The 27945-nt window shown below is 41.2% G+C and overlaps 1 protein-coding gene across 13 annotated transcripts in view; it reads left to right on the forward strand.

Annotated features, from left to right (window-relative positions):
- Nucleotides 1–27945, forward strand: part of GABRB2 (gamma-aminobutyric acid type A receptor beta2 subunit) — a 335870-nt gene that overhangs the window by 189665 nt on the left and 118260 nt on the right. For 2 of the 13 annotated variants that reach the window (XM_046900320.1, XM_040646866.2), the window contains 6 exons: nt 4905–5007; nt 5151–5192; nt 6513–6630; nt 7379–7611; nt 7730–7821; nt 8726–8793. In XM_046900320.1, the coding sequence (XP_046756276.1) occupies nt 7535–7611; nt 7730–7821; nt 8726–8793 (237 nt within the window). In that variant the 5' untranslated portion in view covers nt 4905–5007; nt 5151–5192; nt 6513–6630; nt 7379–7534. 13 annotated transcript variants of the gene reach the window in all.

Genomic DNA, 27945 nt, shown 5'->3' on the forward strand with positions numbered 1-27945 from the left:
AACAGGGACACCTACAGCTCCACCATATTACTCAGAGCTTGGTCGAGCCTGACCACTGAATGTCTCCAAGAACAGGGTTTCTACCACCTCTCTGAGCAACCTGTTCCAGTGTTTCACTACCCTTTCCATATTTTTTTTTTCTTATGTCCCATCTAGCTCTTCCTCTTTTAGTTTCAAGCCATTTCCCTTTGTCCTCTCACAACAGACCCTGCTAAAGAGTCTGTCCCGTTCCTTCTTATAGCCCCTTCTTAGATACTGACAGGCCACTCTCAGGTCTCCCCAGAGCTTTCTCTTTTCCAGGCTGAACAGCCCCAGCTCTCTCAGCTTGTCCTTGTAGGGTATGCTCGATGCCACTATCAATGTCATTGATAAAGATATTCAGGAGAGTCAGTCACAGTACTGGTCTCTGAGGAACAGGACTCGTCAATGATCTCAATCCAGGCATTGAGCCATTGACCACCACTCTCTGGGAACAGCCTTGTAACCACTTCTTTGTCCACTGAACAGTCCATCCATCAAATCCATACGTTTCCAGTTTAGAGAGAAGAATGTAGTGTCAAAGTCCAGATAAATGATATCAGTGTCTCCTCCCTCGTTCATTGATGCAGTTACACTATTACAGAAGGCCGCTATGTTGGTTGGGCAGGACTTGCTCTTGGTGAAGCCGTGCTGGTTATCCCATATCACCTCCCTCTCTCCCATCTGCCTTAGCATAATTTCAAGGAGGATGTGCCCCGTGATCTTCTCCAGACAGAGGCGAGGCTGACAAAGAAAAAGTTCCTTGGGTCGTCCTTTCTACCTTTCTTAAAAGTGGGCACAGCTTTGCCTTTTTCCAGTCATCGTGGGCTTCACCTGACTGCCTGACTTTTCAAATATCAGTTAGAGTGGCTTAGAGATGATAAGGAGCACTGTGTGTTCTCCATTTGCTGGAGTATAGTACATGTTTGCAGAAGGCAGATGGCTCTCTCCTTCTAGCACCCCAGTAAAAGGACACTGTAAAGCACTGTACAGTCAGATTCAAACCTGTATTCTCCTAGTTACTAAACAGAAAAACTGCTTAAAGAGCAGCCAAAATATTAATAGCTTCTATTACTTCTGGTATTTCTCTTTGAACTCTATCATTGTTTCTCTGGTTTGTTAATGCGGGTTGTATTTTACCAGATGATATAAGGAACTTCTTTTAGTTGGAAAGTTTATTGAATATTATTATTATCTTTTTAATCCAATGTGTAAAATATTTGTTGTTTTTCAAACTTAGCAATTGATTGTACTTTGGCTGTCAAATGCAAGTCGCAGTTTCTTTGGGCTTTGTTTACTTTCATTAAGTAAATGTGAAATCTTTTTTCATGTGAAATCTCTTACAACTACAAATGTCAAATTAGATTAAAAGCATCCGTATTTACAAGAAAAATAAATACATCGTTAAATCTCAAAATATTTAATCTGGATCAAAACATGTTTGATAGTTCGTATCACAGAGCTCAGGAGTCTCAATGATCATTTTTCAGTAATCTTCTTTTGTCCAGAGAATAAAGAATTCACGTAGGAACTGTTTGATTTCTGAGATAGAAGGACTGTTTCATGTTTTATACGTTAGTTTAAATGAGCAGTAATTTTTTTTTCCCTTTCCTGGAGTTTCTGTTAAACAAATGGCTCTCCTTCTTTAGTATTTCTTTGTGTTGGAGCCTTGCCCCCACTATTCTTTCTTCTCCTTCCCTTCACCTACTTTTTCTGTCTCAGTTCCTGCTTTTCTTTTCCAGTGTCCCCCCCCAACTGGTCCAGATGGTGGCCATAACAGGGACGAATTCTGTGAGCTTGTGAGGTCCTCCCAGATACGAAAAATCCAGCTAAAACTATGTAGATCCTAATTTAGTCCTAAAAACATTTTTTAACAGGCCCAAGATCATAGCATCATAGATCACTTTTATTTAAAAAAAAAAAAAGTATTTTCATTTTTTATCAAAAGCTTCCAACCAAAAAGTTTTAGAACCCTCAGATACCATTTTTAACAGTATTCTGGAATGTATTACCCAACAACAGCAAAAAAAAAATGTGGAAGTCAACTCTGTCCGAGAGAGCTTAGAAATGAAGACCAAATCCTGCAATCAATTGATGCAGACAAATGCCCCTCCATTAATTTAATAACAGGTTTCTGCAATCTGCTTTCAGGGCCGAATCTTACACAAACAGCATGGAGGAGATTTAGACACAGTGACATAATCTTGGTATACATTTTGTGCTGCCTTTTAAATGTTTTACTGTCCTCACTTCATGCAGTCTCTCCTTGTGCCCGGCCTTCTTGTCAAAGGATGTGTGTACCGTAGATATTTGGGAGCTAGAGGAGTGCCAATGTAGCTTAAATTAAGGAATTAAAAACTTGTTGTCTGCGTAACTGCTAAACTAATGTATTCCACCACTTTGAAGGAAATTGAGCTTTCAGTGGTGCTTTCGTGATAGGATAACAGGATTTCATTCCATCGTAATTCCAAGTGCCAGACGTTTTCTATTTCACTCCGGTCCCCACTGAGTTGCTGACAATTGCCTCCCATCAAAACACTTGTCTCATACAACGTTTTAACTCCATGTTTTAATCTGTAATTTGATATCACATTAAAAGACTTCAATGTACATCTAAGGTACAGCTTTTTTTTTTTTTTTTAATTTATCCTGGGATTAATATATCTTTGCTAAAAGCAAGTTCTTATCCATAGTATCTTTCATCTGGTGGGACCCCATGCAGTGAGTCGCAGAATGAGTACATCTCAGCTTCAGTAAATAAAATCCTACATAAATATATGTAAACCAACCAACACAAACCAAATACTTGCCCCTCCCATTTGCTCTTCTGCTACAATGAAGTGAAATTTATACTGTATCAAGGGATACTTGTTTCCTAAGCAACTTATCACACTCAGTTACTGTACAGTGCTGATGATTCCATCTGCTTTTAAGGGCCAAAAGCAGTATAAGAGGCAGGCTGCACACTGTTGCCTTTGTTGTTTGCTTTACTGCTTTGGAAATGTCTAAGTGTACAATTTTCAAAACCTACACAAATCTGAAAAAGAAAGTTTTTTGATGTGCAAAACCAAATTCTGTTGCCTAAGAAGAGCAGAATCGATGTACAACCCCATGAGCCATCTTGGCTGTGCATGTATTATCGTGGCAGTGTGTATGCTGATAGGCTGCTTGCTGACGACACGGCGTGGTGCATGGACTGCAGCATATTACATCTGCAGGCCTGAAATGGCAGCGAGACCAAGATGGAGTACTTTGGATTCAGGACTTTACAGAAGTTGGAAATAGAAAACGTACCAAAATAAATTATCACAAATGTTCTCCTAAAAATTATAGGCTAAAAATCTGATCTGATTTATGGAAACAACTCCTAGCAGATTGATTCTGATATTACTGCATCTTATCAGATGTTCAAGAGCTCAGGAAATGCCACTTCCAAAGAGCAGTAGGCAGAGAAAGCCACTGATGTGCACTGAAAGGAGTTCTTTGTGAGGGGGGTTTTGCCCTTGTTATTCACAGCTCCAGTGGTGGAGGTGGTGTTCTTAGGATGGCATAAATCAGTATCTCTTCTGTGCCTGTGACTCCAGTGGCAGTAATACATGACAACCTGTCTTATCCCATACGAAAACATATTTTACTTAATCTATATATTTACGGCAAACTATTATATAATCACCGTAGAGCAGTTCTCCATACATGGCCTGGGCTGTTGCTCGTGGTGACAGGAATATACAGCCATAGCCAAGGGCTGACAAGACAAGTGAAGTATGACATTATTTATAGCCCAGTTCTTGCAGTGTCGCACACAGGCCAACAAGGATAGTGGGACATCAGAGTATTTCAATTTTATTTGTGTATTCTTTTGTACTCCTCAAAGTTGAAAGCTAAGAATAAAAATGATTTGCAACTGGCATGTGAAATGTGACCATCTTTGCCGGTTGCTATGAAAGATTATAGTAATTTATAATCTGAGATATTTTTAAGCGATAAGTAACTATCATCCAACTAGGAACCGGGTTGTTTCCCCATCATAAGGCATCCAAAAACTTAGATAACAATCCTCAAGAGTGTGACATGAACAGTTCTCCATCTCCCCAATGCTGCTGTTCGCAGCGGTTATTTAATTTCCTTTTCAAACAAACACAGACACGAGAGAGAAAGGGGAATGATTCCTGTGATAAGTGGGAGATTTTTAAGGCGCTGAGAAGTTTTGAATGACAGAGAGGGAGCAGAACTTGTGCTCAGACAAAAAGTGGTGCTGCCAAAAGAGTACAGCAAAGCATCAAACCATTCACAAAAGGAAAAGTATTGTACGACTTCATTCTCTCTGTCAGTGTATAACATATGATACCCTTATCACACAGGGCACACAGAGCCAGGAGTAGCAGTAAAGGATTACTGTTGTAGACCTCTTAAATGGTGGAGGAGTCCCATCTAACAAAAACCCTATGTTATACAGATCATCCAAGCCTGGCTCAGGAGAGGCTTTATACATTTATGTTTATTTTGAAAGTGTGGGGGTATACGTTAATCTTCTACATGGAATGCACCGTTATATCTGTATGTAGGGATTTTATTTGAGAGATGTTTCATTCATTTACTGGAAGAGCCAGCCTGAAGCAGGCTTTGCTGCACAGTGTGTCCTAGGCACAGAACCAACGTGCCCTCATTGTTAGTGGATGCACCACAGCAGGGAACAACTGCTGGATATATTGACAAGGCTTGAATTCTCTGGGTGTACTAATCGAGCAGTCCAATGGAAGGAGAGCACTCTTCCAGCCCTAATACTATGCTAATATCATGCTAATGTCTAAATAAAACATTCCTGTCAGTCTAGCACTGAATATTAGCAGCCTTCGGCCTCAGGTTCTTATCTGTTTCACTTTCAGACACGGTATGTGGAACGTTTCTGGGGTGTAATGACAGCTAATAGCAGAGAGTCAGAGCGCAGAATTGGGAGTGCCGGATGTGGTCCCAAGTTCTCACCTGCAGGTGAGTTTCACAGCGTGGGATCGAAGTGTTTTCCCTCCTGCTCTGTCATATGATTGCAGGAGGAAAAAAAAAAAAATAGAAGTGCATATTATGCACCTAAGGTAGCATGATTCACTGCACAGTGTCCACCATCTTCCTTTCAGGGCCGTATTTCGAGAGGTTTGAGAGCGAAGCAGAGCAGCAGGGTGAGAAGGGGGAGCTGTGCTGGTGCCCGGCCGGGCGGCTCCGCTGCCGGAGCGGGCGGGGGGGAGGGGGGGTGGATTGGGGGTGGGGGGTACCGGGGCTGGTGCTGCTCTCGTGCTAAGGTTGGCTGGGGCTGGGCTGTATGGAAACATGCGAATGAGAACTGCGATGTTTAGCACCTACCAAAAAAAAAAAAAAAAAAAAGAAAGAAAAAAAGAAAAAATGTCTGTTTTGTCCGGATAAGCGTATTTTCTCCCAGTGTAATTTTAATTAATTGTTTACGAATGAGAGAAGAAAGTGAAGGGGGATAACCCCCAGCATCACCCCACCCCCCCCCCCCCAAGGAAGCCCGGGTACTTCCTTGCTCTCCAGGGCACGACGTGATGTTTTAAGGAAGCGACAGCGGGTGGGGGCATCAGGGGCGCCATCGGTCCGTGCTCCCGGAGCCGTGTCCGTGCGTTCGGGAGCGGCGGGACGGGACGGGCTGTGCTGTGCTCGGGGCTGCCCAGCCCCGCTCTCGCGGCAGGTGCTGCTGCGGGGCTGCTCCGAGCCGGTCGCAGGAGCTGCCGGGCCGCGTGAAATGGCTGCCTGCTTTTCGGGGCTGCCGCCTGCTTCACGCAGCTGCTGTTCATTTTTTTAGCGGCCCCGCCGGCTTCCAGGGGCGGCACCCGCGGCACCCCCAGGTGAGACTTCGTCCCACCGCCTCCGCATCCAGCCCACCCCTTCCCTTTCAGGGCCACCGCCGCCTTCTCCTCATCTTCCTCCTCCTCATCTTCCTCTTCGGGCACCCCCGGCCCTGCACCCCTCCCGGCTGCTCCCGGGCCACGTGGCAGCGCCTCCCGCTGAGCTCACGCGTGGCCGCGGTGCGGGGGCTCCGGAGCGCCGTGTGCGTGCGGGACCGAGCCGAGCCGTGCCGAGGAGCAAGCGGGTTACGCAGTCCGCCTCGCTCAGAGCAACACCCTCACCTCACCGCATCCCTCCCCCCACACCTCGTTTTTTTTTTCCTCCTCCGGCCTCCCGCAGCTAGTTAAATATTGCTTTTGTTAATTGGCGCCCCGAGTGTTCCCAGCCCCGCGCAGCCCGGGCCGGCCGGCACCGCGAGCACGCCCAGATCCGTGCGGTGAGCAGCGCGGGGATGTGCGGGAGGAGGAGGTGTAAAAGGAGCGACGAGCACAAGGCAGATTTGCGAGGAATCATTTAAGCCAGCTGATATTTTTTTGTTTGGTCGGTCTGGGGGGAGGTAGGCTTTTTCTCCCTACTTCTTTCTATTTCTCTCTCTCTCCTTTTTTTTTTTTTTTTTTTTTTTTTCTTCCCTTGCTCAGGATTTAAATGTCACTCATAGCATCCGTTAATCAGCTCTCTGCTCGTCTCTGGTTCCTTCTGAGGCATTAATTGGATCATACGCTGCGTTTGAGGAGCTCGCGTGCTTTACCCGAGGAGGTAAGGGGGCTGCACCGGGTCGCTGTGGTCACTACAAGCACCATTACCTTCGGGGTGGCGGTTTCCCCTTCCCAGCCCCGCGGCAGCTCGAGCTCTACCTGCGGAGCTCCCCTCCCCGGGGCTGAGCGCGGAGGACGCGCCGGGGGGGGCGGCGGATGACCGGCCACCTCCTCCTCCCCAGCCCTGTGCCCCGGGAGCAGCCTGGCAGCGCTGGAAGGCACGAAGCAGCCTAATCCCCTCTTTCAATAAACTATTCCTCGCCGTTTTCTGTTTTCTTCTTCTTTTTCTTTTCCTTTATTTATTTATTTATTTATTTATTTCTCCGTGAGAAATACCGTGAGCTCCCATCTCTTCTCCTCCCCCACCGCCCGCCCTCGTTGCAAGCTCCGGCTCCTTTGTCCGCACCTCGCATCGCTTCGGGCGGTTCCTTCCAGGGACCAAAAAGTTCAGCTGCCCACCTGCCCCCGGCGCCACACACATTCCTGCCAACCTCCCCCACTCCGTGTCAATCCGAATCCGTCCAGCTCTCCCCCCCCCCCCCCCCCCGCATTTAAACTGGGTTACAAAGCCGCCGTGCCCTGCACAACTCCTTAAAGTTCTCCGCTTGCCGTGATTTATATTCTATACTAACAAAAAGGACAACAAAAAAAAATATACGCGATCCTCCCGTGGATGACTTTTTTTTTTTTTCTTAATAATGCATTTCCTTCTTCCCCTTTAATTTTTTTTTTTTTTTTTTTTTTGCAAGGAAATTTGCTCCATCTCCAGCAGCAACCACTGCTCCTTTTGATGTTGTGGTACGCCGTGCGCATGCGCTTCACATTAGAATTACTGCACTGGCCAGAATAAGTTGGATCTCTTCTTCTCTTCACTGAAACCCTAAACCATATCAAAAACTAAAGGGATGCTGAGAGTCCGGAAAAAGGGTTACTTTGGGATTTGGTCATTCCCTTTAATAATAGCAGCGGTGTGTGCACAGAGGTAAGTGACGAAGGCATTGCTTTACTTTGAATTGCTCTGCATGTTACTGCTAAGGGGAATGTACAGCTGGGGTCCGAGAAATAAGAAATAACGCGTTATTATTGTTTTTCCTCCGTAGTGTCAATGACCCTAGTAACATGTCACTGGTGAAAGAGACCGTGGATAGACTGCTGAAGGGCTACGACATTCGCTTGAGGCCAGATTTCGGAGGTAATTCGACAGCTTTTCAATCCGAGATGTTACATATCCGGGCTGTTGTACCTTCTCCGTGCGTGGTTTTTAGACGTGTGGTGGGTGCTGTTGCTCTGGGTGTGCGTGTTGCCATTTTCTCAAGACGATCCAAAGTTAAGCTCATTGTTACTCTATTTTCTTAGCACAGGGCGCTCTTAATGCGATCATTTACATCTCTCGCATATCTGGAATCGGTCACTCATTGTGTGCGTGCTGATAATTTATTAACCTGTCATTAACCCCTCGTTTAACTGGCTTTATCGAGATGCATATCTCTGAAGTTTACCCAACGTTCGCTCCTCTGAGCCTAATGCGCCCGTGATCACAGTTACTATTTTTGAGTACGGGATGCGCTGTTACCCGATACAAAAATGTCATTTAACCCCCTGCGCGCTCCCACTCCCAACTACTTCGTGTGTTTATCGATCGGTGTCGGACGCGCTCGCCGGGGTCCCCCGCCCGGTACCCGCGGGACTGAGCCGGGTGGGGGGCCGGGCAGGGAGGAAGGAAGGGGGGGGGGGGTCCCCGCAGCCCCCTGCCCGCCCCGGGCTGCGTGCTGCGGGCTCCCCGGGGAGCAGCCGGCGCCGGAGCGCGGCAGCCGACACGTGTGCGCGTTATATAAAGCGGCGCTCCAGCTGGCGGGCCGCAAAGGGTGAATCCGGCGCTAACGCGTTGCTCGCGGATCGATGGCAGCTTGCACGCTCGGGGGGGCGGGGGAGGGACGGGCTCGGGGACGCTGTTAGTCACCTTCCCGGCTTTTTGTTTATTTTTTTTATTAATCGCTTCTTCTTCTTCTTTTTGCTATGTCTTAGTCTTTGTAACTCTGGTAAGAATGAGTTAAGTTCGTAGCGATCACATTGCGGACCATCTTGTTGGTTTGCAGGTCCCCCAGTGGCTGTTGGCATGAACATAGACATTGCCAGTATAGATATGGTCTCAGAAGTCAATATGGTGAGTATTTATGGTTTGGGGCTCGGTGCTTTCTGCTGGGGGAGGGGGGCTGTCGCTTCCCTCACCTCTATCGAGGCGGAGCGGCGCTCATTGCCGGCCGAGGAACCGGCGAGGCCTCCTTCCCCGGGGCGGAGCTGGGGGGCGTCCGGAGGGTTGCCGCGCCCCATCCCGTCCCGTCCCCTTCTTCACGTGGAAGGGCCCGGGGAGACGGGAACCCCGGCCCAGCAGCACCGGCCGCGCCGCCGCCGGCTGCAGCAGTTCCCCGGCGCTTCCCGCGTCTTGCCGTGAGCAATGGCGCCCCCTGCCGGCCGCGCGGCCGCACTGCACCCCGCCATCGCCTGGCCGCCGGGCGGAGGGGCCGCTCCTGAGCAGCCCCCAAGGCAGCCCGCGCTGCTCGGGGCAACCCCTGCTCGAGTCCGCGGAAAAAAAGGGTGAGCTTTTAATTGCTACTCTTCATTATGCCTTTCTTAGTTGCCCTTTCGCCTCTCAGCTTTCTTTTAAACGTTAAAAATTAGCTTGCTGTTTGTTTTGTCTCAGCAGGTCGCTTGTAATTAATTACATGAAAATAGGAAAAAACATGAGGGGGGAAAAAAACCAAGCAGGTTATCTGGTGTGCAACCAAAGGCCCACCACTGAGTTTTGTTTTTTGTACCTTGGCGCTGTGTTCGTGGCCGAGTCTGAGCCCAAGTTGACCTATTTGTTTCTCCAGACGTTTGTCTCCTGTCTGAGTAGTTGGAACTGACTGTGCTCGAATGCTGAAGTTGCTTTAGGATAATAACTGGGTAGTTTGTGTGAAGTGCTTGTGTTACCCGGGAGACTGAGCCAGTGAGGGGGGAAACGAGGGAAGGCTCAGATACGTGTTGCACAAGTTGGCTGTCCGAGGTTTGGGCAGAACTTTTTCCTCATTTACTGTCGTTATTTGGAAATAATGAGGTCAAGTGTCCAAGTTTTTGTGTCAGCAGTGCGACTTTGTGTAGGATACAGTTGGCCCTGTGGTCCTGTGAGGATGACAAGATGGAGACGTTGAAGCAGATAGCAGCGCCTGACACAAAATGAATGTGCTGTGAGGTGTTTTGAAGCAGTTGTAGAAGTCTGTCTGGAGCGAACCTTCCGTTGCTCTTGAATAAGAGTTGCAAAGAAACGTCCTTCTGCGTTCTGTGACTGCAGTTTGGAAATGGTATTTTGGAAGCTCTCCGTTGTGTTGGTGTGATTTTTCTGCTGCTGGAGTATTTTTGTGCTGTCCCAGGGGCAGGCTTGGTTCCTCAGAAGTGTTGCACTGAATGAATTGGTAAACATCTGTTCTCAATCAGGAGGCTTTTTTTTTTTTTGTAGCCCTGGGCCTAACTTGGGTGTGAGGTTACTGGTGGCTGTCCTGGGAGCTGTGCTGTGCCAGGGCTGGTGGTAGAGAGCTTGGTGCAGTTCATTCAGGTTAGCAGGAAAATGCTGAATAATCTCTCCTTGAGCAGCATCACCTGTGAAGGAAGGGCTTCTCAGCTTCACCTGTGTTCAACTTCAGGACCTATTGCAGTCGAGTGTTTCCTTTCAGGAGTTTTAAGAGCAAAACAAGAGAATTGCACTGTATTTTAAAACACTTATCATTAAAGCTAGTATAGATAGGAGACACAAGGCATTGTTTTCTAGGCAGTGTGGGGATGATGAGGGTTTTCTTGGTTGAACTGTTGTCTGTGGGTCGGTGTTACAGATCTCAGCTCTTCCAAGGTGGAAGACAGTGCAGTTTTCTTTCTCCTTGCTTTAAAAAAAAGGAAGAATGTTTCAATGACTTCCGGAAATTTGGTCTCTGGCTAAAGGCGATACCATATCAGAACACTGTGATTTGGCACCACAAAGCTGCATATTATTTTTAGTATTCTGAAGTCAGTTTATTATGTCTCTGTAATGAAATGCTTGACCTTTGTGAGGCATTTTTTCAGACTACCTGTAAAACTGCTGGGGAAGGTTATACACGGGTAATTTTGTCACACAAGCATGTCTGAAGCATTTAAGCTCTGGGCTTAAATTACTTTTAAGGTAATACCTATTTCTTAAAACCCAGCATTCATTTTCCAGATTTTTTTTTTCATTTTACAACTTCAGAAGAGATTCCAAGCCAAGATCATTTTCTTGATCATCTTGAGTGTAGCATGTAACAGTTCATTTCACAATGAAGTGTACACCTCAACAAATATTAATGTATCTTGATCAGCCTGAAGTAAATGAGAAGAGGGGCATTCCATCACAGAACAATACACTTGGTGTACAAGGCCTTAACTTGTTCATTGCCAAGTCACTAGAATTTTGGCTTTTGGTTTTTGGAAGGCATCAGAAGGAATACCACTGAGTACCAGATGGGGTTTTTTTTAGATGTAAAATCTGAAATGATGAGAGAAAGACAGAAGAATCCCCTGAATTTGTGGACCTGTTTTCTGAGCCATGGGTGTACTCTTGCTTACTCTGTAGTGTTGGCAAAATGATCGACCTTCCATTCTTGACAAATTTCGCCCCATGCTAATTCCATGCCCTTTGGCAGGCAGAAGCCTTATCTTCAGTAACACAGAGTTAATTATTAAGTTTCTTCTTTATTAGACAGGAGAATTTACATCTCCTGATAGAAATGAAATGTATGTTTGGGATGGTTGTTGGCTTTGAATTCTTATAGAAGTGATGAATACATCTCATAACCAACTCATAGAGTAATGGGCTTTACAGTTGCCTTGCAAAAACATTTTGTATGCAATAGACCTGAATGTGTAACCTGCTTTCCTGTCTAGCCTTTTGTGGACAGAAACCTCAGCTACCACATATCCTCTTAAAAAATGGTTAAGTGCTGGTACTTCTGAACACAATTCTTTCCAGCCCCAGGGAATGTGCTGAATTAACATGAGAAAAATATGAACTTCAGGCCTATTTGGTTGTTAATAGGTATCATGGCTATTTGTTCTCAATCCTTGTATTTTGGGAGGAAATAATACCCATTGAGTAGTGATTTTTTTTTTTTTATGTAGTGCAGTAATGACTATGGCTAATTCCACTCACCTCTTTGGAGCAGGCCTTGCTCCAGTTGAGTGTATGGTTTATGCTAGTTATACTACAGCAGATTTTGTTAAAGCTTACCTTAATTATAGGAAGCAAATGTGGAGAAATGTGAATGCTACTTTAACTGTAAGGGTTTTCCCGTGTTAATGAATTTGATTTTACTTAAGATTAGCAGTGAGTCTAACACAATATGCAATATACCCTGGAGATTTTCCATATGTTTGCTGTTGTACTTGACTTTACTTCTTGGCTTCCCATTCCTTAATAGAAACTCATTTTAAAAAAAGTCCTTCTATCCTTTCCTCTTTTTTCCTTTTTTTTTTTTAATAACCAGTGCTAGCTGAGATGCTACATTTCCACATCTGCATCTCCGTGGTTAATTATTGAGCAGACCTCTTGACAACACCGCAGCCAAGGAAAAAGAATTGGTATGAGTTCATTAAGTATTACAGAAATGATTTTATTCAGAAGTGCCTGAGTATTGCACAGAATGTTGTGCACTTGATCCATTCAAGTAAGGCATGAATATTTCTATGGATAATGTTGGTTACGTGGTGGTTTTCAGTGTCTTGGCTTATTTCCTATTAAATAGGTCAATTTGTTTTGTTTTCCCCTTGGTCTGTGGCTATTTTGGGATTCTAGTACAGGATGTCTTGAAAAGGAGGAGAGATGTTCCATGGATATATTTTTTTTACCCAGTAAATATATATGGTTTTAAGCAATGGTTTGTATGTTTGATTAAATATAGCTAACTATTCGTGTTGGGGGTTCTGTGGAGAAGAATTGGAACAGTTTATATTTAAATCTTTGCTTCCTTATCGTTGTTCAGATTTTGGCACAGTGCTTTACTATGTGTTTGTGGAGTTAGTAGACTGCTTTTGTCTTAGAAGGATCCACTTGGATTGATTGTGTAATCCCTGTATTGAGTGGGAGTTGCAGAAACAGAGGAGCGAGCTGTTACCATCTACCAGGGTGAGACTTGCTTGTTTGTGTATGCCAAGCTTTACACAAAGGGACCTAGTAACTTCAGTGCTCTTAAAACCATGTATATGCATCTTGTATCATAGTCTGACTTCTGTATTCAGAATTCATCAAAGTTGCAAAAAATAAAAAAATAAAAGTACAGTACTCATAGATCTGCATAATGTCAGTCCAGAGAAGCATGAGCAAAGCAGTGTTTTGTTGATAGACATCTGACTTTTTGTTGCTTTTGATAACAGAGGCACGCTCCTGGCTTTCTTCAAGTCTTCTGTGGCTCCTTGAGGTGTTTTCATTAACAAAGCTCAAAAGACAGGTTTATAGATCATGAGAACAACAGGATTTGTGTTGCAGCTTCTCAAGTAGCAGCTTAGGTGTATAAGAAGGAAGAGATGGCTTGCGATCCAAAAAGAAGCAGGGGTTAAGTGGTAAGGAAGGAGTGTGGAGCTGTTCCAAGCCAGAAAGCTTGGTGTAGAACGTGGATTAAGTCAGGTAAAGGAAAAAAGAGAAAGAGGGAAAGAAAATATCAGGATAGGGAAAAGTGCCTCACGTACACTGATATGGGAAGAAGTGAGAAAATGCTTCCTGTCAGCAGTATCCTCTTTTGCTGATCCGTTGTGGTTTCACATGTTGCTGTATGTGATCCATACAGAGACCAGGGAGAGAATGGGACTGGAGATGCACTGAAAAAGAAATATTGGAAAAGCTGGAAGGGTGTTGCTTCACTAATCCTAAATGCTTCCTGCTGCTAGAGATGGTTTTATTACATCTCCTCTATCATAGGTATATGCTTCTTCACATAAAATAGTATTTCTTGGCAGATAGCTTGAGTTTGGCTCTTGCCAAGTTATTGTACACAACTGGCTTATACTGAAGTGCCTCCCAGGACACCTATCTCTTTTATATTATTATTATTTTTTTGACTGAAAGGCTCATTTAACCTGCTGCTTTAATTATTGTCCAGGATGGCTTCACGCTACCTTTATCTTCCAACTGTGGTATGTTAACATGGATTTCCATTTAGCATCTCTTGTCCTACACCAGTAATTCATGCATTTTTCTTTCTTAGCTTTAAGATAAGTAAAAAACAAGAGCTTCCAAGTTCAGGTTAAATGTTTATCCTTGGGGACCTAAGCAAATATTCCTATGGTACGTTGCATATGGATTGAAGTTTTCATGCTGGTTTTGATAGAATACCTCAGTCTGTAGTTACTTATTTAGGACACATACTCAAGTGTAGCAAGTTGGCACCTAAGTTATAAGCTATTTCAGAGGTGATGATATATAATATATCTTAACGTACATGATTTATGTTATGTGCTTAAAAATACTAACATCATAAATACTAACATCAGGCAATATCTGGAAATACATATTTTATAAGAAATTATAAGAAGTTAAAGGAGGGGAAGGCATTTTTAATTCCAGAGTATTTACTTGATATGTCCTTGCTTCTACTTACAGATTTCAGCTGTATAAGTTGACTCCTTGTTTTATTTTATGCTTGGGGAATTCCCCTTAGGATGGTACTAACCTTTTGTGTAACTGTAGTTCATGTGGAACATTTGAGGTCTTCAAATGCCTGGCAAACAGGGAAGTCTTGGATATTTGCTTTTATTTATTTATTTTCCCCCTTTTAATGTTTCCCGGGTGAAAACTTCTCTTCAGCACTGCCAGAGCTCATGGTAGCTGTAGATTGAGGCTCACAACGTTTTTACATGAGAAGGGGGGAAGAAATGATTACATAGATATTCGGTTTGTAGTCATCTTTGTAGTCATCATCTGTTTAGTTGTGTGGCCTCAGCTAATTTGTTTTGAAAAAGGAGCTCCTGGGAAGCACCTTGGACTACTACAGCAGCATTCGTTCCTGGTTTCATTTATTTATTTACTCATTTTGCAAGGTGAGTTACACTGTGGAGTCTCAGTAGGCCCAGGCATGAATTTTAATTCCACAGAGGTGAAAAGCAAAGTACTTGCTTACAGCTGTTGGTCCTGTAGGCATTATCCTTTTGCACTAATAAGAATTCCTTTTTTTTTTTTTTTTTAATTTACTGGAGATATATCCTTCTATTCTCACATTTGAATACATTGGGTGGCCAGTGACCCTGCAGGTACCAGCAAGAGGTTGGTGGGTTTTACAGATGTATTTTGAATAGCAGTGTTGATCAGCTCTTCTAGTGCTGGTAGCTTGCTCTGTACAGAGATCAACGATTGCTCTTTGCTGGGCCATTGCAGCTCATTCCGTACAGAGCAGTTTGACCTATGAATAAGGACCTAAGGAATCCAGGGCAGATCTGTTAGTAAATCTGTGTAATGAGGAATCTCCATTTTATTTTTGCTTTTCCAAGAAGCATGACATAATTCTTCTATTTCTTTTTATGGCCAATAGAAATAGCTTGTTAATTGGATTGCACTTCATGTGCTAGTCTTGCAAAGCTTCAATCGGTAGGATGTCTTCTTGGTTCATTGGTGCTGGTGATTTCTCAAAGTGATTGCTCTCAATGTTTCCTGAAGGCTGGGGTATGGTTGTCAGAAATTTAACGAGATTGCTTTGGAGATGATTTGTACAATTCAAATAATAATTATTGCTGCCTTGTTTTTAGTAAGCCTCGACCTATAAATATCTAAGTAATTTGACATCTGCCATATAGTAAGATAGATTTATCTGTAATACATTTTATGGTCAGTGTCTTTGTGCTAACGTGTGGGAATGAACATGCAGTGTACTTTGCAAGCTCCTAGTACAGGGCTGCTTTTTCATAACTTCTCTATTGAAAGTCACATAAAATCTTTATGGACGAGCTGTGTAGTAGGATGAAAGATTTTATTTTGTGCTCTATAAATTTGTTACAAGTTTAAGCTATTCCCATAGCAGTGTTCATGCTTCTTAGCGACTCTAAAAGTCTGTCAGTACACCATGACTAAATCCTTATTATTCCTCCCTCCCTTTTTTCTCCTCATACTCTGTGCAGCCCTCTCCAAGACTTATATTACAGTCTTTAGTACTCAACCATGTTAAAGTACAGTCTTATATAGTAATAACTCCTTTATTTTTCTAAAAGTAAGCCAAATCCTTCATAGGCTCTAAGTGGTTAGTACCTTAGGTCTCTGAAAGTGCTTGTATGTGTTCAGGAAGCAGGATTTGGCCCCTGCAAAGGAGGGTATTCTTCATGAGGTTGGTTGGTTTGTTCTTAAATACCTCTTAAAAAAAATAAAAATCTGTCTTTGGAGTTAAGAGCTTTGTCTGATGTCTTGAGTTCTTAACAGTGGAAAGATAGGCTACTACTGATGGATGCAGTCTGTAATTTAAAAATAAATGAATATGCATAATTACATTGAATTTATAGGCATACTGTGGGTTTACAGGAAGATAAATGTGACAGAAGCAGCATTTGTGCTTTATGATAATTTATTTTGCTATGCTTCTGTGCGAATTCCTTCCCTACTCACATTTCTTGATAGCAGTGCTATCTATGGTGGATTCGTAATGGCTAGCATAATGCAGACTGTGTAGGAATAACGGTGTAATGGGCATATATGGTTAGACTTACTTGTCTGATGGCCAGGTTGTGAAGTATGTGCTCTCACTTCATAGGCTTTGTCTTTGCATGTAAACTGTCTAGCTAAGTATTTTCAAATTAGCTAATCAGTGCAGAGATTCTCTCAGACTTGCAATCACATCGACTGCATGTCCTGTTGGATGAGTTTTGCAAGCAATTGTGTATGCATTTGTCAATCAGAACTAAAACTTGTGTTTGAAATATGAGAAGATATAGCAACCTGTGAATATTGAATATGTGCAACAGTGTACAATTCCTAAGTCATATTTAATGTAGGCTATTATAGTCCAGAAAAAGCATTTTGAGTTAGTGGTCTTCCCGTGATCCCAGACTTGTAGAACAAGGGAACTGCTATTTGTCTGTCTTGGACAGCTTTTTCATATCTTCATTGAGGTTAAATCCTATTGATTTTTATTCTGTAAATACTAAGAAATTCATTTATTAGGCCTAGAGTAATAAGAATTTAGCTTTGGGGGAGTGAAAGGGGAGACAACAACCCTTCTGAGAGATCCATTTTGTACTTCAAAGTGAGGACTGTTCTACAAGATATAGCAGTTTGGTGATTTATGTAAAAGAAAATCAGTGGAATAGTCCTGCTTTCATCGTGGTTGTGCTGAAAGACAAACTCAGCTTTCTGTGTTGAACAAGAAGTACAAAAAAATCTGTTAGAAGTTCAGGATTGGACAGGGGTACTATATTAAATTCTCCTAATGTATGCGTATTGAAAACCAGCTGCTTGAAGTGCAAAGTCCTTGTTCCAGCTCTTGCTCTCTGGGGACTGTTTCTTCTTTCTTTTCTAATTTAATGAATAGGCATTTCCATTAACTAAGCAACTCTCTGAAAATGGGTTGGAGAAAAACCAGAATTTTCTTTCAAAGTTGACTGTCTTGATTGCTGCTCTTGAATGCTTCCTTCCTTTCTGTTGTCATGAGTTTGGAACTCTTTGCTGCGTGGTAGTTGGGGTGCAGTGAACCCTTCTCTATTCTGAAGAGGTTAGGAGCTTCTGATGGTTGTGGGTAGCAGTATTCAGACTGCAGAAGGACAAGAGCAGAGGTCATTCGTGCTATGAATGAGCCCGTGAAAGGCTGCCAGCACACATCCTTTGCCTTATTCTCCATCACTGGAAATGTTTTTGAATGACAGTAGCTTAGACTGGTTATTGTTGTTAGACACGACTTGAGCATACCAGCATTATCTGGTATTTCATGAGATTGAGACACTGTAAGGCTGTCTGAATGTACATAATAGGAGCAAGGTGCCTGCTTATCTAAACAAACTCAGTTCTATGTAGAAGCAACGTACCTGTCTTGAGAAACTAGGGAACTGGTCAAGCTGGCACCATCTTGCTGATGGAATTTTTTCCAGAGATGAATCATCACAGATAATTTTCCTGAAAAGTTGTTTTGGATTGCTATAGTGCAAAGATCCCCATGTCTGCTTACATGTACTGGTTGTGGTCTGTTTGCTTTTTAGGTATGATCTTTGGAGAAAAATGGGACTCAAAAGCATAGAATTAGGTAAAGGTCATGCTAAACGTATTTAAGATGAGAAAAATGAATGGGTTTTTATATATAATTTGAAATATAACATGACCTGTGGGATTTCTGAGAACTGAAGTCCAATGGTTTTGATTTTTAGAAGTGTTTGTCATCCAGATTCTTCCAATGGGTACCTAAGTGAAACAGCCAGAAGTTCCTGTTGCTTTTAAGCATCTGAAGACTTTTTCCTTATTGAGAGCTACATGTTCAGATTAATTATTAAATGTTCTTAATAAGTACTGAAGAGTTTTGAAAAACTATTCACTCCTACAGGTGCAGTCATCTTGAAAATCTGTTCCTAATTTCTATTGTAAATTTATTTTATATGGAATTCTAAATTGTTTTTTAATAATTGTGACAGAGATCCATTCTGCTTAATGAATTAAAATTGGTGCTCAGGTTTATTCTCTGTATAGGTTTTTTTTTTTAATTGTATGCATCCATTTTATTGCATCCATTTAACAAAAGTCGTGAAATAAGTTGAATCTGTTAGGATCTGAAAGTGTAAACATGCGTTGCCATTTGCCTAACAGTTATTACCCAATAGTCCAGAAGGCATCATGGTCCATTTTGCAAATCTATATTTATATTTGCTTTATAATGTGTATTTTGAGTTAATAGAGCCTGCAGCTCCGGGGGAGTTGTAGAGCATTGCTGATTTCCTCTCTTCTTTCAAGGACTGCTGACCTCTGTTGGGTCCCTTCGGGGCATTGGAGTAACAGTGTTAATCCGTGTTTGACAGGATGTGCACTGAAGGAGTTATAAAATTTAAGTAAAACGAAATTAGTTTGAAGATCCATTAGGCTGTGTTTCTAAATGTAGGAATGTAACTCTTACCATTCTTTATTATGCAATGACATATTCTTTCAGATAACGTACAGGGAGGAGGAAAGTATGATTAAATAACTGCACATGTCATATGGACATATGAAAAGCTGCATATTGCAATGTTATTTCACTAATTGTACAAGCCTGGAAATGTCTGGGGAGACCTTTTACTCAGTCTGAGATCTTAAAATTTATATGAATACTCAATCCATTATTCTGTCCTGCTGCTCTTTTTCAGTGACACTTTGCAATGTGAGATGCATTTAGAAAACCCATCCCTAATATAATTACAAATATCTATTCGTAACTGGTAGCATATGCTTCTGTAGATTGCTCGGGATAAAATACTTAACAGCCTAAGTAGATAGAAAAATTGCCTTTTTTTTCTGCCAGTTCTGATAGAACCCTTTTCAAAGGTAGGAATTTTTGCCGATTTAAGCACAGGTTCATAACAAGTTTCAGCCAAAAGTGTATTATTATAGTTGATAAGCAAGTCCCTGAAAACAGATTTCTAATGGAAATGCCAAGAGACCCTTAACTATAATCGTTCTTGTTAGTGTGATGCATAGAAATGTGTTACATAATGGTAGATCAATGAAAATGGTATTCAAGTGACCACTTACAGAGAAATCCATAAATCGAGTTAACTGGCTGCATGCAAAACTGCAGTTAGAAGTACCCAGACCTATGCGTAGGCTTTGCAGAATGCTTGTGCGAGCTCAAGTCCCACACAAGTCTTGTTTGGAAGCCTTAACGTGTGAATCTGATGCTGATTTTTTTTCCATTGAGGCTATTTCTGCCCAGTTTTCACTGAAGATTTGTGGATACTTAAATTACAGGAAATGCACTGAAATATGTCTTCTGTATTTTCTGAGATGCTGTCTGTGAATGTGGCCAGGGTACTAGTCTCAAATTATTGCTGTGTGATAGGTATGCTTTTGAAATGAATGGAAGTGCTTAGCTGTTCTCATTGGCCAGAAAATCGTAACACTTTGTAGATATATTCAAGGATTTTTAAAAGCTGAAGAGTCCAATCATAGGAAAAATGCAATTTTTCACTGTTAGGCTTGAGTCTGTAAGGTGCCTTAAGTAAATATGTTGGCAAGGCAGCATTAAGGAGGCTCATGTAGCTCCTGTCAAGGTCCAACTTCCACTGTTGATGAGTGGAAGACATCAGTTTACATCTGTATTTTTCCGGCATCTTGTTTAACTTCTGATTAAATGAATAAAAATTCACCTCTTTACTCCAAGCCGTAAAATCATCCTTGGGAGTGCAGAAGGTAATGAGAACACTTAACATTTTAATTTTGATCAACATTATACTTGCACATACATTTATATATGCTGCGCGTACATCAACATACGTTAACACATGAATGTTTGAGATGTCATTTGATATCTTAGGGATTGGCATCTATGCTGTAGTAACATCCTGACGAGGTAACAGCTTTGCAACAGCATAAAGACAGCAATCATTCAGCAAAGATTTAGAATGAGAGTTTTCATTCAAAATTCTCGCTCTCTTATAGAAAAGGGTTTTGCTGTAACTGGTTACATGTGGAAAAATTGCTTTTTAAGGTAGTGTTACATATGTGACCTTAATGATATCTTTTGAGTTTCTATTTCTTTTAGTCAAAGGATATGTGTATGCATTTTCTTTATTGAATATATTTGCAAAGAGCATGTTCAAATGGAACGTGTAGTACTGGTGACTGGTAAAGCTCTTATTCATGTTCCTTTTGTAATTTCACATAGTTTACTTTCATTCCTTATTTTGTTTGAAGAAACATGTATTTTTTTAACTGGATAGTGTGTTATTACAGTGAAATAAAGTATTGACTAGAACATCCACAGCCTTTTTATCTTTGTAGGCATTGAGCACCAAAATATTTAGCTGGAGAGATGAATATTTCCACTTAGTTTCTGCCTAGGAAGATACCACAACTTTCTTCTCCTCCCGTCTCCCTTGCACGTCTTTGCTCTCCTGTGCCCTCCCCATTCTAAAGGTGAATCCCTGTATGTTTGTGCTTGGCTGTGGCTTGGGTAGAACTGCTGTTTGACTAGGGAAAATCTTTTGAGGGCTCTGCACTTGAGGAGCACTTGCTGTCTAAAGAAGCATGTCACTGTGGTGTTTGGCTGCTGTGGAGCCAGGATCCACTTCTGCCTCTTTGAAATGAGCGTTGAGAATTGCAGGATGCAATGTGAGAATGTATTCAAACCACAGCAGAAAGATTCAGGTCAAATAATAGCCAAAGCTTTTAGGAGTGCAATTCAGAAAGTGCTGAAATTGATCATTTATATTATTAAAGAACCAATGTGGTTTTGTTGCAAGAGGTCATAGGTATGGTTGATCTTACCATGGGAGGAAGGACAGGGCTAGTTGATGCTTCAAGGTCTTCCTCAGCTGAGTTATCCCTCTTGTGTCATGATCAACAGAAGATGTTTTGTTAAGCTGAGGGCATCTCTTCTGGATGTGGATCTATGTACATCTTTGAATCCAAAATGGGAGCTACCTTTTGAAAATCCCTTTGAGAACAGGGAGAGCTGTGAGGATGTGCATTCAGACCATTGTGTTTGTTTTGCTTTGTACCTGAGCCTTTGCCTTGCATAATGGCTCACCTGTTTCTAGCTGATCCATTTTTGCATCTGTTCTGAAAGCTGATATACATCAATAGGACTTATTTGTCATTAGAGCTTCCAATGTGAATAAAGTACATTTATTCTTCACCTTTGTGTTCAACTGTAGAACTGTTGCCTTACACTTAAAAGAGGACTGCGTGCCTGCTTATGAAATGTGACTGGAGTTGTTCATGGAAACTAGGGAGAACTTTGTGGTTTTTTATGTGTTCTATTTGTCAGGAAGAAAAAAAGCCACAAAATATGCACTGTTTTGAAAGTAACGCAACTGAATTCAGTGAGGAAAGGATGTCAGCATTACAAAGTGTCCTTTCAAGCTGTGCGTAGAAACCAGCGTATGGAGAAGTGGGTGAAAGTTTGGGGTGAGAAATGCACAAGATGAGTTGTGCGTCATAAATTCATGATTTCATTGCACTCAGCATTCTGGACAAAGATTTGCATTTATTTATTCCTTTATTTTGAATGATAACTTTAAAAGGGAGTGAACTGTGTTTGGATGGCTTGAATTCGGAAATAAAGGGAAAGGACAATATTTGCACTTCCTTGTAATAGGTAATGGGGAGCTGAATATTAAATGAGTTTTATAGATGAATACTATTAATGCGCTGTCATTCATACATTATTTTTTTTTTTTAACTTGGTTAGGCATAGTTGGAAAGATGGTGACCAGGAGAGCTTGGATTGGAAGAGCAGAAAGGCAACATCTCAAGAAGAGGCCTTCAGAGGAGTAGGCAGAAATGGAAATAAGTCAGGTCCTGTAGCACAGCAGTGTGATATTATTATATTCTAGCTTATTAATGCAGGCTGTTTTACATTTCCCATGTTTGTGATATTTGGGTATTAGTTGTACTAAACATAGAAGAAGTAATTCCAGCAGCTGTGGTAGTATTTATATGTATTAAGGCTGATTTAGTTGTGGTGGAATTCAGTCACATGGGAATATACCATAAGAAATTATTTTGCTTAAGATTTCCTGCATTCTTAAACCTAGAAGAATTGAAGTCTGTTTTATGTGTGGCATCATCAAAGCAGTAGCGTTTAGCTGTGTTTCTGTGTGATTAAATGACTACTTGAAACGGAGTGGAGGTAGTCAAGATAATAGAAAACCTGTGCTGGGGTCTGAAATGGGAGAGGTTGTAGTTTTACTCATAAGGACAATTCTTCTCTTTTCTCTCAGGATGAACTCTAGAGGATTCTTTTTCTTAATATTGACTTTATTTCAGACTCTAGTGGGATGAATGTTGTTTCACTTCCGTTCCTTTACCAGACCCTGTGTTCAGTATGCTGTGGAAGACCACAAAAATATGACAGTGAGAGTTTTGCATATGTTATTATGTAAACTGTGCCTGACTAATGTAGCCTTATGAAGTATGTGAGGCCTCTAGCACATTTATTTTCAGCATATATGTGCTACAGTCCAGCCGTTCTGGTGCTTGTTGAGCACATACAATGAACGCAGTGTTTGCATTATTAATTGCCTACAGATTTTGCCAGTAACCTACTGAATGAATGTTACGTTCCAAGAAAGTTTTTAAAATACATACACTGTGATTATTTGGAAGCAGCACTTCATTGCTCCTTAGTTTTCAAAATAATAACATGATTTTTACTCTTAAGAGGTTCCAGCTGATGTCCCAGGAGTTTAATCCACCACGATCTGAAGTTATAAGATGGCTTTGTTTTTGAGTTAGTATTTATATCATACATGTTTTTCTGGGGGACGGAGGCTTCCTACCTTAAAATGTTTTGTTTTTTTTATGTTGATTAGCATTTGTGGCTGGAATTTCTAGGACCATTTGTTATTCCTTTAGCAGGTGTGCTGATGTACCAGTGTCAGTGTAAGCAGTTATCTAAGAAATACCATATGACAGGCACTGAGTGCACTGAGATTATAATTCTGGTAGGTGGGTGTGTATTTTTTTTAATTATCATTATTTTAAGGAGAGGCAGTCTGTGAGGGAAGTTTATGGCTGTGGAATTGGAGATTTGGTTTCCATTAATGACACAAAGTCTTATCAGCTACTGAGGACAGAAGAGCTGCTTTGCTGCTCTGTAGACAATTAGTCCGTAAGTGGTGGCTCACACAGAGAGGTGTGTTAAAGGGAGTATCTTTGTACCTCATCTATCCGTGTTTCAGGAGAATTTTCAGTTGGATGTATATCAGTGCATCTTCCAAACTCAAAATAGTGAAGGAAGAAAGTAAAAACGGTGCATATGTATATTTTGTAGGCTGGAGAGAGAGCCAGTGGAAAAGAGCACGTCTGTCTTCTTTAGTGAAGATGTTTATGTAATATCTTGAATTTACTTGTGCTTTTTTAAATGTAAGATATAAGCAAAAGCTTAAATGAGAAAGATAGGTGAAGGTAGGTTATGGGTGGGGACTTGGTTCTGTAAATCAGTATTTCTGTATTTTAATACAGTTTTAGTTGATGTAGGTCTTGTGGATCTTTTAAGAGGAAAATATGTGGTTCCATTTTAAGTGACCACTTCTGACTTGCAGCCTCCATCTTATGTTATAGTACCCTTAACAGAAGCATCAATCTGCTCTTGAATTGTCAGTTATAATCAAATCTATGAAGCACGTAGTAGGCTCTGAATTTTAACCATTAATTTCATTTCATTGTGGGGATTAGTGGAATTTGACTAAAGAGGTATATCTGAGGTTTTCTTTCCGTTGGTATATGCCACTCTTTCCTTGTACCCTCGTTTTGCATGCAGTGACATGACATTTTCTTGAGAGTCTTGGCCTTTAAAAATGTAGTTATTTTTTCTTGTCCAGTTTTAAAAGGTTATGGGGTTTTTTTTATGCCATGAAGTGACAGATTTCAGATGCTACTCTCTGCTTTTACTGCAAACTGGTAGACACAACTCATTGCTTACTATTATTATTACCTTAATCTCTGTTTTACGTTGGATTCAGGTTGCTGCAGACAGCTTGCCTGGGAGCCCTTTGTTCTTGCTGATTGCAGATTGAATGTAGGGAAGGGTTTCCTGGGGTGAAATCAGCTCTGGTGACTTGTATGATTTTCATGAGTTTTCCTGTCATGTTCTTTAGTTGGTGTTTGATCACAACAGTTTGGGGCAACACAGGCACACAAACTGTGTGTAAAAATGTTGAAATTGTTTCATGGACTTGTTCATACTGATGGTCAGCTGAAGTATGAAACTGCCCTTGTCATACCTATCCTGTTTCACCAGTGTTTTATCTTGTTCCTCATGCTTGCTGCATGTAAAACTTCATTGGTTTTTGTCACGTTTGGCCTGATTGCAGTGTATTTTTTTTCCTGTTTTTATGCACATGCGCTTCCCATTCCTTTGGTTGCAGGGTCTGTTATGTTTAGTCTGGCTGGTAATAGTGAAATGACTGAGCATTAATGGCTCAGCAAATGTAAGCACATTTTCAAGCAAAAAATGTGAATGTCTGACGGTCCGCCTTCATCTAGGTGGCACAGCTGTGGTTATATCATGGTACTGCACTGTGGTATCTTTACTACAGCAGTAATAGCAACATGGTGCTTACCGAGCTAGAAGAAGACATTTTGTGCATTTTGTCTTTATTTTGCTGAAGATGCATACCTTTAAGACATAAGCATGCGCTGGAAGTTAAGCTTGTAAGTGTTTTGCTGAACAGAGCCCTTTTGATCATCCTGGCTTCAGCCTGGATAATTGCACACAGCTAGGAGTGAGGAATTTCCATTGTAACGAATGGTATTGTCATAAACAGGATTACGTCGTGAGTTATATGTGGCAGATTAGGCAACCATCAAGAAAGAAGACGTTTCCCAGCAATTATTCTCAGGGACAGGGAAAAAAAAAAAAAAACACCTTAAGAGACAAAAATGAAATAATGTATGGGCAAAATCGGTTCTGTGCACAATTCTTTTTTCCCAGTTTCCTTTGAGGCCTCAGCTGTTCTGTGAACATCCAAGAAGCACGTTGTGCTTCTGATCAGCTTCCCACTCGTTCTCACCCCCACTACTTTGCTGTGTCATCTTAATGTCATTTTTAAATACTAACAAAAGGATCACTTTGTTTATTATGCAGAAATAAAAAATCTTAAGAGGGGAAAGAATGTCTTTTGTATGTTATTCTGGCAGATCAAAACTGACTCATATGAGTTGCAAATTTGAAATGAAGTAATTGATGTATTTAAAATGCACAATTCCGAATTAAGGATTTAAGAACTACTTTGATTATAGTCATGAGATTTTACAGGCTATTTTTTTTCGAAAATGATTAGTATAATTTTTAGAAAGCTTACCTTGCTGGAAAGTGTTACATTGAAAATATTTAACAGTATAGCAATTTGTGATGCTGGATGTGTAACTGGTACTTGAAATAGCTCTGTGTGTAGTTGAACAGTGAGCAGGTAAACTGATGGCCAGGAAGGAAGATGGAAAACAACCTTTCTGTGGAAGTACAGCTATGGCATAATGTGACATAGGAAGTGTTACCCAACTCCCATCATTTCATGCTTTTCTGATAGCCTCTATAGGGAGTTACTAATAAAAGTAGGAATCTGTACCTGGTACCATTAGAGGCAAGTGTCTATTTTGACCCAGACATTTATGGTTACTAAACTTATGATGAATGGTCTCTTGGAACTGCAAGGTGGAATAAGCTATTCCTTGAAAGATCAGGAAGTTTTAAGTCATTTGCTTCCAAGGGAAAGGGAGAAAGATGTTGGTTATTGGATGGGAAATTGACCTTGCTGATGGTACAGCATAACAAATGTCTTAAAGAAAAGTAGAAAAAAAAGAACTGTTCTAGTCATATTTGAAAGTCACTTGTAGTATAGGAATAGCACTGGGAGAATAAGCATTCATATTAAGTGTAGTGTATACTGTCAGTAGAAGAGGTGCTTTCTTATGTCTCTCCTGTACGTTTACAGACCAAAATCAGTCTATATAATAAATAATATAAAATTTAAATACCTTGGGCAAGAAAAGTTTACCTTTCTATCTACTTACAAGAAAGGACAATTCTGTCCTCAGTTGTAAGTACTTCAGCTGTTAATTGTAGCACCTTTATTGTAAATGATGGCAAACATTGTTTATCATCATCTTAATATTGTATCATTATCATATGATGAAAACTGTAAATATATCTTACAGGTATGGGTAGCAGGAAGGCCTCTCAGTCCCACCAACCTGCTAAGAATGCTTTTTTACGGAAATTTGAAATAGCTTTATGAGCTTTTAGCAGTAGGACTGCATAAATGATCTGATCATACTCTTCTCTGAGAGCAGCAGACTTCTTTTTCTCTGACGGTGGATCTCTTCTGTCCCTTATTGCCTGGGCTCTCAGTATGCTACTTACCTGTTTTAAGTGAGGTGGACTAATGTTGCTGTTCACCACATCACCTTTGCATACTTCTTTTTATGCAGCTGGCTGTGTTTATGGTTGCATACCATTAATACTGATTCTCGAACATTTCCCTTTCCTTTAGCACTTCAGTTATAAAAATAACAACAACAAATATTCTTTTTGAATGGATGCTTGTTGTTGATTCACAGGTGGAATTTACATAGAACTTTATTCATGAGCAGTTGCCCTGTTGCTTCTGTCTTGAAAGTCTTCAACAAAAAGGATTGCTCTCTTGGGCTGTTTCCCCTCATGTTTTCTAAATATAACTCAACTGCAGTCTGGTTTCTGAAGCCTTTTGCATTAATACATCTAGATAGAATAAAGTATCACATTAGTTGCTTATTTTGTAAGTGAAAACAACTTGGCGAAAATTAAAATAATGCTTCATAAGGATCTACCCTTTTAAGCAGAGTTCTAAATGCAAAGGGCAGAGTTTTGTGAGACTAATGGTTTCATTCGTCTCCTGTTTAGAGGCACCCAACTGTGGAGTTGCTTTCAGAAAGTTTAGGACTTAGTTTTGAAAGTGTGCTCGTTATTCAGTTTACTCCGAGATTTTCATTTCCTCTCTTCTCAGCCCAAAACGTTATTTAATAGGATGAGGGCAGTGCCTCCTTTTAAGCCTTATTTTACATGAGGATGATGTGAACCAGAGGAGCAGAAGGGCAGGAGGTTTAAAGTGAACAGATGGGACTCAGGTAAGCCAATGGTCCCAGCACAACAGTAGCATCTATTTTCCATAATTATGAAAATAACATTTTGGGGTGACGCAGGCTAAATAAAATAACCAGTATTTCATTTTTCTTAGTAATGTTGCTTGCTTTCTGACCTTTTTCTTTATTTAATTTTTATTTCTTTTCATGTGTTTGCATGTTTCCTTTCCTTGGTATGTTAGTTCTGTGTACTCACTTCTGGTCATAAACCATCATCAAACCTTCCTCATCATTCAGGTCTGCAAAGATTTTCACAGGAGGTCAATCATTTAAAAGTGGCATTCCTTGAGGAATTTTGTCCATTATTTCTCTCTCCTAGGGCTATACTGTTCTTAGGCTGCAACCCAAAACTGAGAGTCTGCTGTTCTTTGAGGAATCCATCCGCCAGGCATCAACACGCTACAAATCCTCAGGGTTATCTTTGCCCAGTCCTTCAGGTGTTGCAACTGTTACTCTGCATTCCTTTATATTTTTGTATGGCTTTTTGTTCAATTTTTGTGG

The sequence above is a fragment of the Gallus gallus genome, chromosome 13 (genome assembly GCF_016699485.2).
Source record: "Gallus gallus isolate bGalGal1 chromosome 13, bGalGal1.mat.broiler.GRCg7b, whole genome shotgun sequence".
Taxonomy (NCBI): Eukaryota; Metazoa; Chordata; class Aves; order Galliformes; family Phasianidae; genus Gallus; species Gallus gallus.